General features: G+C 38.5%; 1 protein-coding gene across 2 annotated transcripts in view; it reads left to right on the top strand.

Annotated features, from left to right (window-relative positions):
• BORCS5 (BLOC-1 related complex subunit 5) overlaps window positions 1-14,984 on the top strand; it is a 98,669-nt gene that overhangs the window by 62,502 nt on the left and 21,183 nt on the right. For both annotated transcript variants that reach the window (XM_040488898.1, XM_040488897.1), the window contains exon 3: window positions 9,867-10,024. In XM_040488898.1, the coding sequence (XP_040344832.1) occupies window positions 9,867-10,024 (158 nt within the window). The remainder of the gene's footprint in view (window positions 1-9,866; window positions 10,025-14,984) is intronic.

Here is a 14,984-nt window from a genome sequence, read left to right as displayed (position 1 = left end):
GGTGAGAATGAAAGATATGGAACCGGTTTGGGCTTATATAATTGAGGATACTTGGGGCAAGGGATGAGGGGAGGACTGCCCAAGGAGATATTACTTATAGATGAGAAAGACCTTGGCAACTTTTTGTTAAAATAAGTTGATTTACTTAAAAGTTTTTGGAACAAAATACATTCATCTGGTTAAAAAAAAAAAAGTTAAAATATCCTGTGAAAGTCTTCCCTCCTACCCTTGCTCTCCATTTGTCTGACTCTTGTCATTCCAGAGTTTATGTAAAATATAAGCAATTATGAATATATATTTTTATTTACTTGCATACCACCCATTTCTTACACAACGATGGCATAGTCTAAACACCATCCTATATACCTTTCTTTTATTACTTAATATCTTTTTTTTTTTTTAAGCACACTTGTTAAAAAAAAGCATTTAATGCACTTTCCTCCATGTAGCTTTGAGCTACCAGGACACTGCACTGCCCTCCTCTAAATCTTCTCCTCCGCTCTTCTGCTGAAGAATTTGACCTTCACAATGACAGGCTGCTTTGAGAGCCTTCCCTTCCCCAGAACTTTGTAGTGGCCCGATCGCACCACCTCAGTGATAGGAGCGACTCCAGGCTTGGTTTTGGCAGCATTTAGCCACGTCTGCTCGCTGACCAAGGTCCACAGTTTATCAAGGTTGACAGTTGGGCAGAAGCTCTTGTTCCTAAGTCGTAATACTTCATACTAATGTTCCCAGAGTAACCTGAGTGATGTTTGTTTATCCCAGCCTCCTGGGTGCTTCCCCTGCTTGCCTGCCCATGCAGCCGTGGCTGTGGCTCATATGGCCCGGAACTTTCCAGGTCTTCCTGTCTGCATACCATGTTGGCAGCCTAGGTGAAAGAGTTATTACTTAATATCTTATGGAGATTTTTCTCTGTGAATACATATAGAGCTCCTTTATTGGTTTCTCTGGTCATATCATATTTATGGATGTACCTTGGTTTAATTAACAAGTTCCCTGTTGATGGACATTGAGGTGTTTGCTCATCTTTTACTATGACAGTCACTGCTGCAACGAATAATCTTATATATTTATACCTTACACAACATTTAGCCTATGTGCTAATTTATGTGTAAATTCCTAGTAGTGAAATTGCCGCATCAAAGGCTCTATGGATTTGTGATTTTGATATCCATGGCAAATTGCCCCCTGTGGGGGTGTTAATGACTTATATACTAATCAGCAATGCCTGTTTTCTTCATAGTTCCACCTATGGAGTTTTTATCATACTTTTGGATTTTTACCAATGTGATAGGTGAAAAATGGGCTTGCAGTGAAGTTTTAATTTTTTTTATGATGAATAAGGTTGTACATCTTTTCTTGTAGCTGAGGCATTGAGGTTTCCTTTTCTGTGAACTGCCTATTCATATCCTTTGTCCATCTTTCTTTTGCTGATTCCTTACTTGCCAATTTCTAGGAGCTCTTTACATAATAGGAAGTTTGCTTTTTCTGATATGAGTTGCAGGTATTTTTCCCAGGGTTTTTTTGTTTTTTTTTTTTTTTGTTTGTTTAATTTAGGGTGGTTTTTGTCCATGAGGAATCTTGATTTTTATATTGTTGAATTTAACAGTGTTTCCTTATGGCCTTTGCGTTATCCTGGCCCACTATTGAAAGCACAAAATCTTTCATTCCTCTTTCCATGGCACCTCCTCTCTGTTTCTAATTCTTGGATTGACAGCAGAAAGCTTTCGGTAACCTTCTTCCTCAGGTCTGTTCCTGGGACTGTATCTTTGTCAGTTTTAGGGTAGTCCTTGATAATTTTGTGAGAAGATTTTAGTGGTCTGAAAAATCCCCATCTTATTAATTTCAGGCACTCTAGAAAACTGGCATTTTCTTATGAAACTAAACAAGTGATTGTCACATGGCCCAGCCATGGCAGTCAGTCTCAGGGCATTTATCCCAGAGAAATGAAAATTGGCTTATACACAAACCTGTGCACAACTGTTCATAGCAGCTCTGTTTTTAACCGCCCCCAAACTGGAAACTACTCAAATGTCCTTCAATGGATGGAAGGTTGAACAAACTCTGGTACATACATACCATGGAATACTACCGAGAAATGAGAAGGAGCAAACTATTGATAGATTCAACAACGTAGATGATTCTCGAATGTATTATATTGGGTGAAAAAAGCCAATCCCCAAAGGTTACATGTGTTGTATGATCCCATTTATAAAACATTGTTGAAATGACAAAATTAAAAAAATGGTGAACACGGGGTACCTGGGTGGCTCCGTCTGTTAAGCCTCTGACTTTGGCTCAGATCACAATCTCATGGTTTGTGGGTTCGAGCCCTGTGTTGAACTCTGTACTGACACCTCAGAGCCTAGAGCCTGCTTTGGGTTCTGTGTCTCCCTCTCTCTCTGCCCCTCCCCCTCTCATGCTTTGTCTCTGTCTCTCAAAAATAAACAAACATTAAAAAAAAATTTTTTTTAATGGTGAACAGATGGGTGGTTGTCAGGGGTTAAGGATGGGGAGGGGAATGAGAGAGGTGGATGTGGTTATAAAAAGCAGCACAAGAAATCTTTGTGGTGATGGAACAGCTCAGGAGCTGACTGTGGTGGTGGATTCATGAATGTACACGTGTGAAAAAAATTGTATAGAGCTAAATATAGTAGACACCCTTATCCGTGGGGGGATACGTTCCATGACCCCCAGTGGATGCCTGAAACTGAATGGTACTGAACCTTATATATATTAGGTTTTTTCTAAATGTACACACCTGTCGTAAAGCTTAATTTAGAAATTAGGCACAGCAAGAGATTAATAATAACAACTGATAATAAAATAGAACAGTTTTAACAATGAACTATAATAAAAGTTATGTGGATGTACGCTCTCTCTGGCTTAAAACGCCTATTGTACTGTCCTCACCCTTCTTGTGATGACGTGAGATGATAAAATGCCTGTGCAATGAGATGAAGCGAGGCAAATGATGTAGGCATTGTTATATCCTGTTAGGCTACCATTGACCTTTTGGCAATATGTCAGAAGGAGAATCATCGTGTGGTTCACCGCTGCTGTACACAGACGTGCACGTACATGAATGCTCACACACACACACACTCGAGTGCAAGTAAAATGGGGACATCTGCATAAGATCACTGGATTGTATCGCCGTCAGTCTCGCTTGTGATGTTGTATTATAGGTTTGCCAGATGTTACCTTTGGGGGAAGTTGAGTAAAGGGATACACAAGATCCTATACACAGGATCTCAATAAAACTTTCAATTAAAGAATAAATCCCTATTTTTGCAAATAGTGGCTTCATCAGAAGCTACCGTGTGGAGGCAGGTTTAGCTGGAGTAACTGGTGCTTTCCTCTGTTAGGATCCGCAGTGGAACTGCCGAGGGACCTAAGTGCTGGCAGTGGAATATGGGGGAACAGAGTGGTACCTCATGTTCAACCCTGCCCTTACCTTAGCTCTTTCAGGTGAGATGAAGATCTGAGAACACTGACTGGCATTTCTGAGGATTCTCTGTGATAGCCCAACTGGGTAGCCCATCATACAGCCTGCTGAGGTAGGAGAAGTGGGGGAGGAGAAGACTGGTTTAAGTTCTAGTACCGGAGAAATCAGTGAAAGTTTGACGTTGGTGGTTGGGGACAAGAATGGGGAGGGGTTCCTAAGATGAGCTTTGATGTGGGTGGGCTTAAACTGATTATGCTCAGCATATGCCCCATTGTCATATTGATTTTGGTGTACCTTATGCTATATCATTGGCTCTGATATGAGACAGTGTGGCCCTAGCTTAGTGGTTCTCAGAGTGTGGTAGGGCGATCCCTGGGATCCATGGGACCCTTCTAGGGATTCTCTGAGGTCAAAACTATTTTCACAATAATACTTAGGCATTTGCAGGGCGCCTGGGTGGCTCAGTCAGTTGGGCTTCCAACTCTTGGTTTTGGCTCAGGTCGTGATCTCATAGTTTGTGAGTTTGAGCTCCACGTCCGGCTCTGTGCTGCCAGCGCAGAGCTTGCTTGAGATTCTCTCTCCCTGCCCCTCCCCTGCTTATGCTCTCTCTCTCTCTCAAAATATGTAAATAAAAAAAAATACTTAGACACTTGCTAGCTACACTCATTCTCTTACAAATGTACAATGGAGTTTTTCAGAAGCTACCTATTATAAAAGCAACATATTAAATGCAGAAGCAGATATGAGAATCCATATGTTTTCTGTTAAGCCAGACATTGAAAAGACTTATAAAATTTAAACCAGTACCACTCTTCTCACTTTTTTGTTTTGGAAAATATCGTTACTTCTTTTAAAATATGTTGTCCAGGGGCGCCTGGGTGGCTCAGTTGGTTAAGCGTCCGACTTCGGCTCAGGTCACGATCTCATAGTCTGTGAGTTCGAGCCCCGCGTCGGGCTCTGGGCTGATGGCTCAGAGCCTGGAGCCTGCTTCCGATTCTGTGTCTCCCTCTCTCTCTGTCCCTCCACCATTCATGCTCTGTCTCTCTCTGTCTCAAAAATAAATAAAAACGTTAAAAAAAAATTAAAATATGTTGTTCATGTTAGCATGTAATGAGGCTAATATTGTTGTTTTAAGATAATTTAATAAATATTTAAGAATTTTCTCAGTTTTAATTTTTAATAGGTGACTACTGGTGTTAACTACAGAAAGCTCTTTGGGGTCCTCAATAATTTTTCAAAGGGTAAAGGAATCCTAACACCGAGAAGTTTGTGAACTTTTGGCTTGGCAGAGTACTTGGCCAAAAGTTGGTATGTTTGAGTTCTAGTCAAGAGTTTGATGTGTGACTATGGACAACTCATTTAGCCTCTTTAATTGATTTTTTTTCTTACGTAAGTGTTAGTAATTATCTTCCTCTACATACTACACCTTAAAGAAAAGTAAGTTAAGTTTATATGAAAGGCTTTGAAAATAAGCGTCCTATGCACATGTCAGGAATTTAGTAGTTACACAACAAAACTGATGTTGGAAAAAAACATAACAAAAGTTTCTAGTGTGTTCACTGACATTCTATTCACTTTTTAAATTTCTTCATTTTTGCATCTCCTCCTGATGGGTTCCTTTACATATTATTTCTGTTTCTCAGTTTTTCAAACAGCCATTTAAAAACGTTATTATTAAAGTATAGTTGGCATACAATGTTCTATTAGTTTCAAATGTACAACAGAGTGATTCCATAACTCTGTACATTGCTCAAAGCTCGCCACAAGAAGTGTAGTCACATCTGTCACCATACAACATTATTACAGTATTATTGACTCTATTCCCTATGCTCTACTTTTGATCCCCATGACTTATTTATTTTATAACTGGAAATTTGTACCTCTTAATGCCCTTTACCCATTTCACCTATTCCCCCGCTCACCTCCCCTCTGGCAACCACCGGTTTGTTCTCTGTACTTAAGAGTCTGTTTTGTTTTTTAGATTCCACATAAGTGAAATCATATGTTGTCTTTCTCTGTATGAATTATTTCACTTAGCATAATACCCTGTAGGTCCATCCATGTTGTCACGAATGGCAAGATTTCATTCTTTTTTTTTTTAATGACTGATACTCCTCTGTGTGTGTGTGTGTGTGTCTGTCTGTCTGTCTGTCTGTCTTCTGAATCTATACATCTTCTTTATCCCTTCTTCTATCGATGGACATTTGGATTGTTTCCATAATTTGGCTACTGTAAATGATGCTGCAATAACCATAGGGGTACATATATCTTTTCAAATTAGTGTTTTCATTTTTTTGAGGTAAATTTTCAGAAGCAAAATTCCTGGATTATATGGTATTTCTATTTTTAATTTTTTAAGGAACCTCCATTTTACACAGTTTATACAATGGTTGCACCTATTTACAGTCCCACCACTGTGCACTTGGGTTCCCTTTTCTCCAATCCTTGCCAACACTTGTTGTTCCTTGTCTTTTTAATGCTCGTCATTTTGATTGGTTTTTGATTTGCATTTCTCTGAGAGAGATTAGTGATGTTGAGCACCATTAGCCATCTGTGTGTGTGTCTTTGAAAAAATGTCTATTCAGGTCCTCTGCCCGTTTTTTAATCAGATTGATTGGATTTGTGTGTGTGTGTGTGTGTGTGTTAAATCATCTAAGTTCTTTTTTTTTAATGTTTATTTTTGAGAGAGAGAGAGACAGGCAGACAGACGGAATGTGAGTGGGGAAGGGGCAGAGAGAGAGGGAGACACAGAACCCAAAGCAGGCTCCAGGCTCTGAGCTATCAGCACAGAGCCCAATGTGGGGCTAGAACCCCTGAACCGTGAGATCATGACCTGAGCTGAAGTTGGATGTTTAACCAACTGAGCCACCCAGGCACCCCAAAACATCTAAGTTCTTTATGTATCTTGTATATTAACCCCTTGTCAGATACATCATTTGCAAATATCTTCTCACTAGGTTGCCTTTTTGTTTTGTTGATGGTTTTTGTTTTGTTTTTGTTTTTTGCTGTGCAGAAGCTTTTTACTTTGGTGTAGTCTCAACAGTTTATTTTTGCTTTTGTTTCTCATATCTGAGGAGACTTATCCATAAATATGTTGTAAGGCTGATGTCCAAGAGATAACAGTTTTTTCTTTTGGGAGTTTTGTGGTTTCATGTTGCACATTTAGGTCTTTAATTCATTTTGAGTTTACTTTTGTGTATGGTGTTAAAACAGTGGTCTAGTTTCATCCTTTTGCGTGTAGCTGTACAGTTTTCCCAGCACCATTTCTTGAAAAGACTGTCTTTTCCCCATAGTGTATTCTTGTCTCCTTTGTTGTAGATTAATTGACCATATAAGTTTGGGTTTATTTCTGGGTTCTCTATCCTGTTCCATTTGTGCCAGTACCACACCATTTTGATTACTGTTGCTTTGTAGTATATCTTGAAATGTGGGCTTGTGATTTGTTCTTTCTCAAGATTGCTTTGGCTATTCCAGATCTTTTGTGGTTCCATACAGATTTTAGGATTATTTGTTCTAGTTTTATGAAAAATGCTATTGGTATTTTGATAGGGACTGCACCCAATCTGTGGATTGATTTGGAAAGTATGGACATTTTAACAATACTAATTTTTTTCCAATCCATGCACATGGTATGTCTTTTCATTTGTATCATCTTAGTTTATTTCAGCAATGTCTTACAGTTTTCAGAGTTTAGGTCTTTCACCTCCTTGGTTACATTTATTTCTAGGTATTTTATTCTTTTCATTCTTTTAAATGATATTTATTTATTTATTTATTTATTTTTAATTTTTTAGTCAAATGGGATTTTTAAAATTTCTCTTCCTGCTACTTCATTGTTAGTGTATAGAAGTGCAACAAAAAATTTTTTTAAGTTTATTTATTTTGAGAGAGAGCATGAGCCGTGGAGGGACAAAAGAGAGTGAGAGCAAGAGAGAGAATCCCAACCAGGCTTCCTACTGTCAGCACAGAGCCCAGTGTGGGGCCTCAAACCCATGAAACCATGAGATTATGACTGGAACCAAAACCAAGAGTCAGCTGCTCAATCTACTGAGCCACCCAGGCACCCCAAGAAGTACAACAGATTTCTGTATATTAACTTTATATCCTGCACCTCTAGGGTTTTCTATATGTAGCACCATGTCATCTGCAAATAATGATAGTTTTACTTCTTTCTTACCAATTTGTGTGCTTTTATTTCTTTTCCTTGTCTGATTGCTGAAGCTAGAACTTCTAGTACTATGTTGAATAAAAGTGGTGAGAATGGATATTCTTTTCTTGTTTCTGATCTTAGAGGAAAAGCTTTTAGTTTTTCACCACTGAGTATGATGTGACTTGTGAGTGTTTCATACTTGACTATGTTGAGATATGTTCCCTGTAAACCACTTTGTTGAGAGTTTTTATCATGAACAGATGTTGTATTTTGCTGCTTTTTCTGCATCTATTGAGATGATCATATGGTATCTATCTTCCCTTTTGTTAATATGATGTACCACATTGGTTGATTTGTGAATACTGAACCACGCTTGCATCTGTGGAATAATTCCCACTTGATCGTGGTGAATGATCTTTAATGTATTGTTGAATTCAGTTTGGTAATATTTTGTTGAGGATTTTTGCATCTGTGTTCATCGGTAATATTGGCCTGTGGTTTTCTTTCTTTGTAGTGTCTCTGGTTTTAGTAATGGCAATGCTGGCCTCAAAGAATGAATTTGGAAGTTTTCCTTCCCCTTCTATTTTTTTGAAATAGTTTGAGAAGAATAGTAGGTATTAACTCTTTTTAAAATGTTTGGTAGAATTCACCTGTGAAGCCATCTGGCCTTCAACTTTTGTTTGAAAGGAGTTGTTGTTGTTGTTGTTGTTGTTTACTGACTCAGTTGTATAACCAATAATTGGTTTCTTCAGATTTTCTATTCTTATTCAATATTGGAAGATTGTATGTTTCTAGGAATTTATCCATTTCTTCTAGGTTGTCCAATTTGTTGGCATGTTTTCATAGTAGTCTCTTATAATTCTTTATATTTCTGTGATGTCAGTTATTATTTTTCCTCCTTCATTTCTGATTTTATTTGAGTCTTCTTTCTTTTTTTTTCTTGATGAGTCTGGCCAAAGGTTTATCAATTTTGTTCGCCTTTTCAAAGAACCAGATCTTGGTTTTATTCATCTTTTCTCTTGTTTTTTTTAGTCTCTATTTTATTTACTTCCATCTAATCTTTATTATTTGCTTCCTTTTTACTAACTTTGGGCTTTGTTCTTCTTTTTCTAGTTCCTTTAGGTGTAAGGTTAGATTGTTTATTTAGATTTTTCTTGTTTTTTGAAGAAGGTCTATATCACTATAAACTTCCCTGTTAGAACTACTGTTGCTGTGTCCCAAAGATTTTGGACCATTTCATTTTCATTTGTCTCCATGTATTTTTTTTATTTCCTCTTTGATTTATTTATTGACTCATTGGTGGTTTAGTGGCATGTTGTTTAGCCTCCATGTGTTTGTGTTTCTTCCAGTTCTTTTCATGTAATTGATTTCTAGTTTCATACCATTGTAATTAGAAAAGACACTTGATATGATTTCAGTCTTCTTAAATTTATTAAGATTTGTTTTGTGGCCTAACGTGTAATCTGTCCTGGAGAATGTTTCATATACACTTGAAAAGAATGCGTATCCTGCCATCTTTGGATAGAATGTTCTAAATGTATCAGGTCCATCTGATCTAATGTATCATTCACAGCCATTGTTTCCCTATTGATTTTCTGTCTGAATGATTATCCATTGATGTAAGTGTGATGTTAAAGTCCGCTACTCTTCAGTTTCTTTCTTTATGTCTGTTAATATTTGTTTCATATATTTAGGTGCTCCTGTGTTGGATACATCAATATTTATAATTATTATATCCTCTTATTGGATTGATCCCTTTATCACCATGTAATGCCCTTCTTTGTGTCTTGCTGCAGTCTTTGTTTTGAAGTCAGACAGTCATTTTAATTATTAAAAGAAATTGAGTAAATACACTTTCCAAGGTTTTCATTCAAGAAGGGATTTATATTCCTGATACCTTGAAATAGTGTCACAGGGTCAGGAACTGTATTCTGGAGAAACCACTTACTAGTCACTGTGTGACTTTAGGAAAGTTAACTTCTCTGTGTCTTGAACTTCTTATCTATGAAATAGGATAATAATTCCTTACTTTCTAGGGCAATTATGGGTATGAAAAATGATGTATAGGAAGCACTTTGCCGAGTGATTGGTGTGTAACAGATGCTCCATAAATGACAGTTGCTATGTTTGTTTTTAGTATATAGGAAAAGATGTAAGATTAAATCTTAGTCTCCTATCCTGTCTTCAGTGAATTTATTGTTATTTATAAAACAAATTTGTTGACAATAATTTCTATTTTATTTGATTTAAATTTTTTCTACTTTGAAGGACTATTGAGTGGCCAGACTTCCCCAACAAATACCAAACTGGAGAAATTGGATTCTCAGCAGGTGTTACAGCTCTGCCTTCGATATCAGGACCACCTTCATCAGTGTGCAGAGGCCGTTGCCTTTGATCAGAATGCTTTGGTTAAACGAATCAAAGAGGTAACGTACTGTGGGAAAATAACATCACCAGCTCACGATTCTCATTTCCTCTGACTACCAGGTCCTTTTCTACTGAGCAGTAGAGCCAATGATCCAAGCTTTATGGGAAGTAGCCATTTTCTTAGTCTTTTTTTTTTTCTTTTTTTTTTTTTTTTTTTACATTTTATTTTATTTATTTATTTATTTGTGAGAGAGAGAGAGAGAGAGAGAGAGAGGGGGTGAAAGTCAGCAAGAGGCAGAGAGAGAGAATCCCAGGAGAGGCAGAGGGAGAGAGAGAAGCGGGACTCACCTCAAGCAGGGCTCGTGTTCACCCAAAGCAGGGCTCAAGCTCACCCAAAGTGGGACTCGAACTCACAAACCATGAGATATGACCTGAGCCAAAGTCAGATGCTTAACCCCTCAGGCACCCATCTTAGTCTTGACATTTGTCCTCTGTCTTTCCTAGCAGTAAAATGTGTTGGTGAAAAGGAGTAGTCTATGCAGCTGGACTAATCTGGAATTTGAATCCTGATTCACCACTTATTTGCTTGGATAATTTACTTAACTCGTTCTGGTCTCGGTTTTCTCATCTGAAAAATGGGGTAATAGTAACAATGGGGGGACAGTAACACTGTCCCAAGTGTTGAGTGATGATTAAATTGCTTAGTAAGTGTTAGCTATTGTTAGTGTGTGTAAAGTCCTGGTATACTAATCTGCTGTAGCTAACATTATATCTTTGAATGGACTTTCGCTGTTCCCTATATAATTTACATTTTGTTTTCCAACAGGGTATCATTTGTTTGAGAGCAGGAGCCTTGATATCTCTTTCAATTATTTTTTCACTGTATTAGCATGTGAAAAGCTAGGTGATTTTTATTGGCTGAATGGAAACAATTATGCCTACTTAATGCACAAGGTTTTTGTGAGGGAAAGAGCAAGAAAACTCATGTGAAAGTACTTAGAAACCTAAAGTGCATGGTACAAATGTTTAGTAATTATTAATAATAGTAGGTACTTCTGTGAAGCACTTAAGTATATCATTGGCTGGGCTGCTGGCATGGCACAGCTCTGTGAGCACTAAGGCATAGTACATACACTTTCCAAAGTTTTCAGTAAAGAAGGGATTGAGATTCCTAATACCACAAAGTAGTATCATATAAAGAAAAGGGCAGGGGGGGCTCCTGGGTGGCGCAGTCGGTTAAGCGTCCGACTTCAGCCAGGTCACGATCTCGGCGGTCTGTGAGTTCGAGCCCCGCGTCGGGCTCTGAGCTGATGGCTCAGAGCCTGGAGCCTGTTTCCGATTCTGTGTCTCCCTCTCTCTCTGCCCCTCCCCCGTTCATGCTCTGTCTCTCTCTGTCCCAAAAATAAATAAACGTTGAAAAAAAAAAAAAAAAAAAGAAAAGGGCAGGAGCTCTGTCCTGGAGAAACCACTTATGTTAATGGCACCTCCTGGAGTTGTTTAAATAGTCCTGGTCATTGGCTCAGGCATGAAAAGAAGATGGACATGAGGAAACACACAAGTAAAGGGTTGAGAATCGTTGCAAATTCATTAACAATTAGTAATAGATGTAGTACATCCTTGAGATTACACAGTAGTCACTAATTATATTGATAGATTTAAATTTGCCAACGCCTCCAATGTTTTACTACTTACCTTTCATAAAAAGTATACATATATGCTTCTCTCGTGGATTAAGTACTTTCATTTGGAAGACAATTCCAAATTGTCATTTCATATTTGCATATTGGTTGGCATTGTTGTAGCTTTTCAAATATTATAAGCTTATTTTACTGTAGTATGATCTACAGAGATTTCAATCTCAAACATGATTATGTATTAGACTCTCTTGAGTTTTTTGTTTGTTTGTTTTAATACTGAGTTCTCTCCTGCCAGTAGGTCTAGGATGTGGTCTGTGAATCATTACTTTAATACACTTACCAAATGACACTGAATACATTCTCCATTATGTGAGATTTGGGAATCACTGGTCTCACGCATGATTTTCCAAGATAAATTCTACCAAACTAGTTCCATGTTCTTGCATATTCCATCACCACCCTTGGAAAGTCATGATGCATATGATTTTATTAAAAGCTCTTAGGAATTGGGGCACCTGGCTGGCTCAGTCGGAGGAGTGTGCGACTCTTGATCTTGGGGTTGTGAGTTTGAGCCCCACATTAGGTATAGAGAGAGATGACTTAAAAATAAAATCTTAAGGGGCACCTGAGTGGCTCAGTCAGTTAAGTGTCTGACTTCGTCTCAGGTCACGATCTCACGGTTCATGAGTCTGAGCCCCACATCGGGCTCTCTGCTGTCAGTACAGAGCCCACTTTGGATCTTCTGTTCCCCTCTCTCTCTGTCCCTCCCCAGCTTGCACTCTCTGTCTCTCTTAAAATAAATATATAAATATAAAAATTTTTAAATAAAATCTTGAGGGGCACCTGGGTGGCTTAGTCGGTTAAATGTCTGACTTTAGCTCATGTCATGATCTCAGGGCCAGTGAGTTTGGGCCCTGCATTGGGCTCTGTGCTGACAGCTTGGAGCCCAGAGCCTGCTTCAAATTCTGTGTCTCCCTCTCTCTCTCCCCCTTCTCCACTCATGCTATCTCTCTCTCTCTCTCTCTCTCTCTCTCTCAAAAATAAATCAACATTAAAAAAATAAAATCTTCTAAAAAATAAATTTCTTAGGAATCTTATAGTAAAGAAAGCCAGTGCTTTTCAAACTTACTTTTTTTTTTATGTTGATTTATTTTTGAGAGAGAAGGACACAGAGCACAAGCATAGGAGGGGCAGAGAGAGAAGACGACATGGAATCCAAAGCAGGCTCCAGGTTCTGAGCTGTCAGCACAGAACCCAACGTGGGGCTCCAACTCACGAACCACAAGACCATGACCTGAGTCGACGTCAATGCTTAACCAACTGAGCCATTCAGGTGCCCCTTTTCAAACTTATTTGACCTCAGAACCTTTATCTTAGGTAACATCATATAGAAGTAGTGTTTTTAGAACATTCTTTGGGAAATGCTTTTGCAGACACCTTACCATTTTTGACTTCTGTGCTAGAAATTAACCATGATGTTAACTCTTAGAAGATTTTAGAACCATTATTTTGTAATGCTTCTCATTTTCTTATCGGAAGGTCCTCTAATCCATTTCTGTTGTTTTATTTTTTTTATTTTTTTTTTAATGTTCATTTATTTTTGAGACAGAGAGGGTCAGAGAGAGGGAGACACAGAATCCGAAGCAGGCTCCAGGCTCTGAGCTGTCAGCACAGAGCCTGATGCTGAGCTCAAACTCAGGAACCATGAGAGATCATGACCTGAGCTGAAGTCAAACGCCCAACCGACTGAGCCACCCAGGCGCCCTCTACAGGCATCAATTTGTGAAAGCTCCTCGCTCCATATCCCCACTCACACTCCCTGCCACCTCTCCAGTTGATCTATTTGGCAGTAAATCTCAGGCATTTAATTTCATTCACAAATATTTAAGTATGTATCTTTAAAGGTAAAGGACTCTTTTGAAAACTTTCCAAAATTTGAATTAATTTTAGATTTAGACAAAAGTCACAAAAGTAATTTGGGGAGGTCCTGTATATCCCTCACACGGCTTCCTCTAAAGTGAGCATTTTACAGAACCTTAGTACAATGATCAAAATGAGGAAATTAACATCAGTACCACCCTATTAACTAAACAGAGACCTTACTTAAATTTTATCAGTTTTTCCACTAAGAACCCTTTTCCAGAACACAGCCGTAATGCTGTTGGCATACCTGAAATAATAATACCTTAATTTATTCAATGTAGCTGAACTGCCTTTAAGAAATAACTGATGTAAAAAAAAAAAAAAGAAAGAAATAACTGATGTATATAGGTCTCACTCTGAACCAGTTAGATAAAAATCTTTGAAGGGTGGTGAGTGGGGGAAAGGAGGAAGCTGGGCATTGGTATTTATGAAAGTGCTCTAGATGATTCTACCATGTAACCAGGGTTGAGAACCAGTGTTCTGGAGCATTCATTTAAAGCAAACTGACTTAAAAAAAACTGAGTTTAAAATTGTTTGAGGAACTTTGGGATTCACTTTGAGTAGTCAGTAGTTACCCAGGTTTGTTATAGAACAGGGAACAGTACTCAGTACCGAGCAGCGGTACCTCGGTAGTTCTCTGAAGGTGAAGGTGAGCACTGTTTTAGGGTTTTCATTGGTGACTTGGCATCTTTGTTGGTAAATGCTAACAAAGTCCTAGAACATACACATCCAGCTGTGCTCACTTCTAACCTCAGGGTTGAAATTAGTCACTTCCAAATGAATAAAGCAGAGGATGTAGTTTTGATATAACACCAAGTCTCTAATATTATTCCAGATGTTTCCTGGAAATTTGGTTGCAAGTGTGAGGAAGTAACATAATGCTGTATGTGTTGAAAAGTAAGGAACTTAATAACCTTGGAGAATATGTATTAGTGGAAGTGTAGAACCTGGATCAACCAGAGACTCATAAAGTTACAGCGCCTGCACTTACTTAAGTTTGGATCAAAGGGAAACACAGCTATAACTGTTTTCTGATTCTGATAAAAGAAAATCAAGGAGTTAGCTAAGCTTTCCTGTTCCTAACTTTGGATGATGCTCTTGAGTGACAAGTTTGTGTTTCACAGATTCATGTGCATGAGAGAGGAGTAGAAGATAGGGGTAGTCTTCCTTCATGAGAGCCTGGGTAACACACACTGACTGCTGGTTTCCTTAGTGGCTACTGGGTGACCCCTCCGACAACCAGCATTGCTGAGCAACTATTGCAGACCTACTTAGTGTGAGGTTTTGTAGGGGTTACAAAAAAGTGGACACAGTGCCTACCTGCTGAGAGCTTAGTCGAAGCGAGGGAACAAAGATACACAGGACAGTAATGTGAAAGATGAGGCACTGTTGATGGAGAGTGCTCAGTTGTGGTCCCTAGGTGAAGTTCTGGAAGAATTAAAGGTTAGGATATCCTGGA

The sequence above is a fragment of the Herpailurus yagouaroundi genome, unplaced genomic scaffold (assembly GCF_014898765.1).
Source record: "Herpailurus yagouaroundi ecotype Mexico unplaced genomic scaffold, PumYag 166, whole genome shotgun sequence".
NCBI classification, from domain to species: Eukaryota; Metazoa; Chordata; class Mammalia; order Carnivora; family Felidae; genus Herpailurus; species Herpailurus yagouaroundi.
This window is presented reverse-complemented; position numbering and strand designations above follow the sequence as displayed.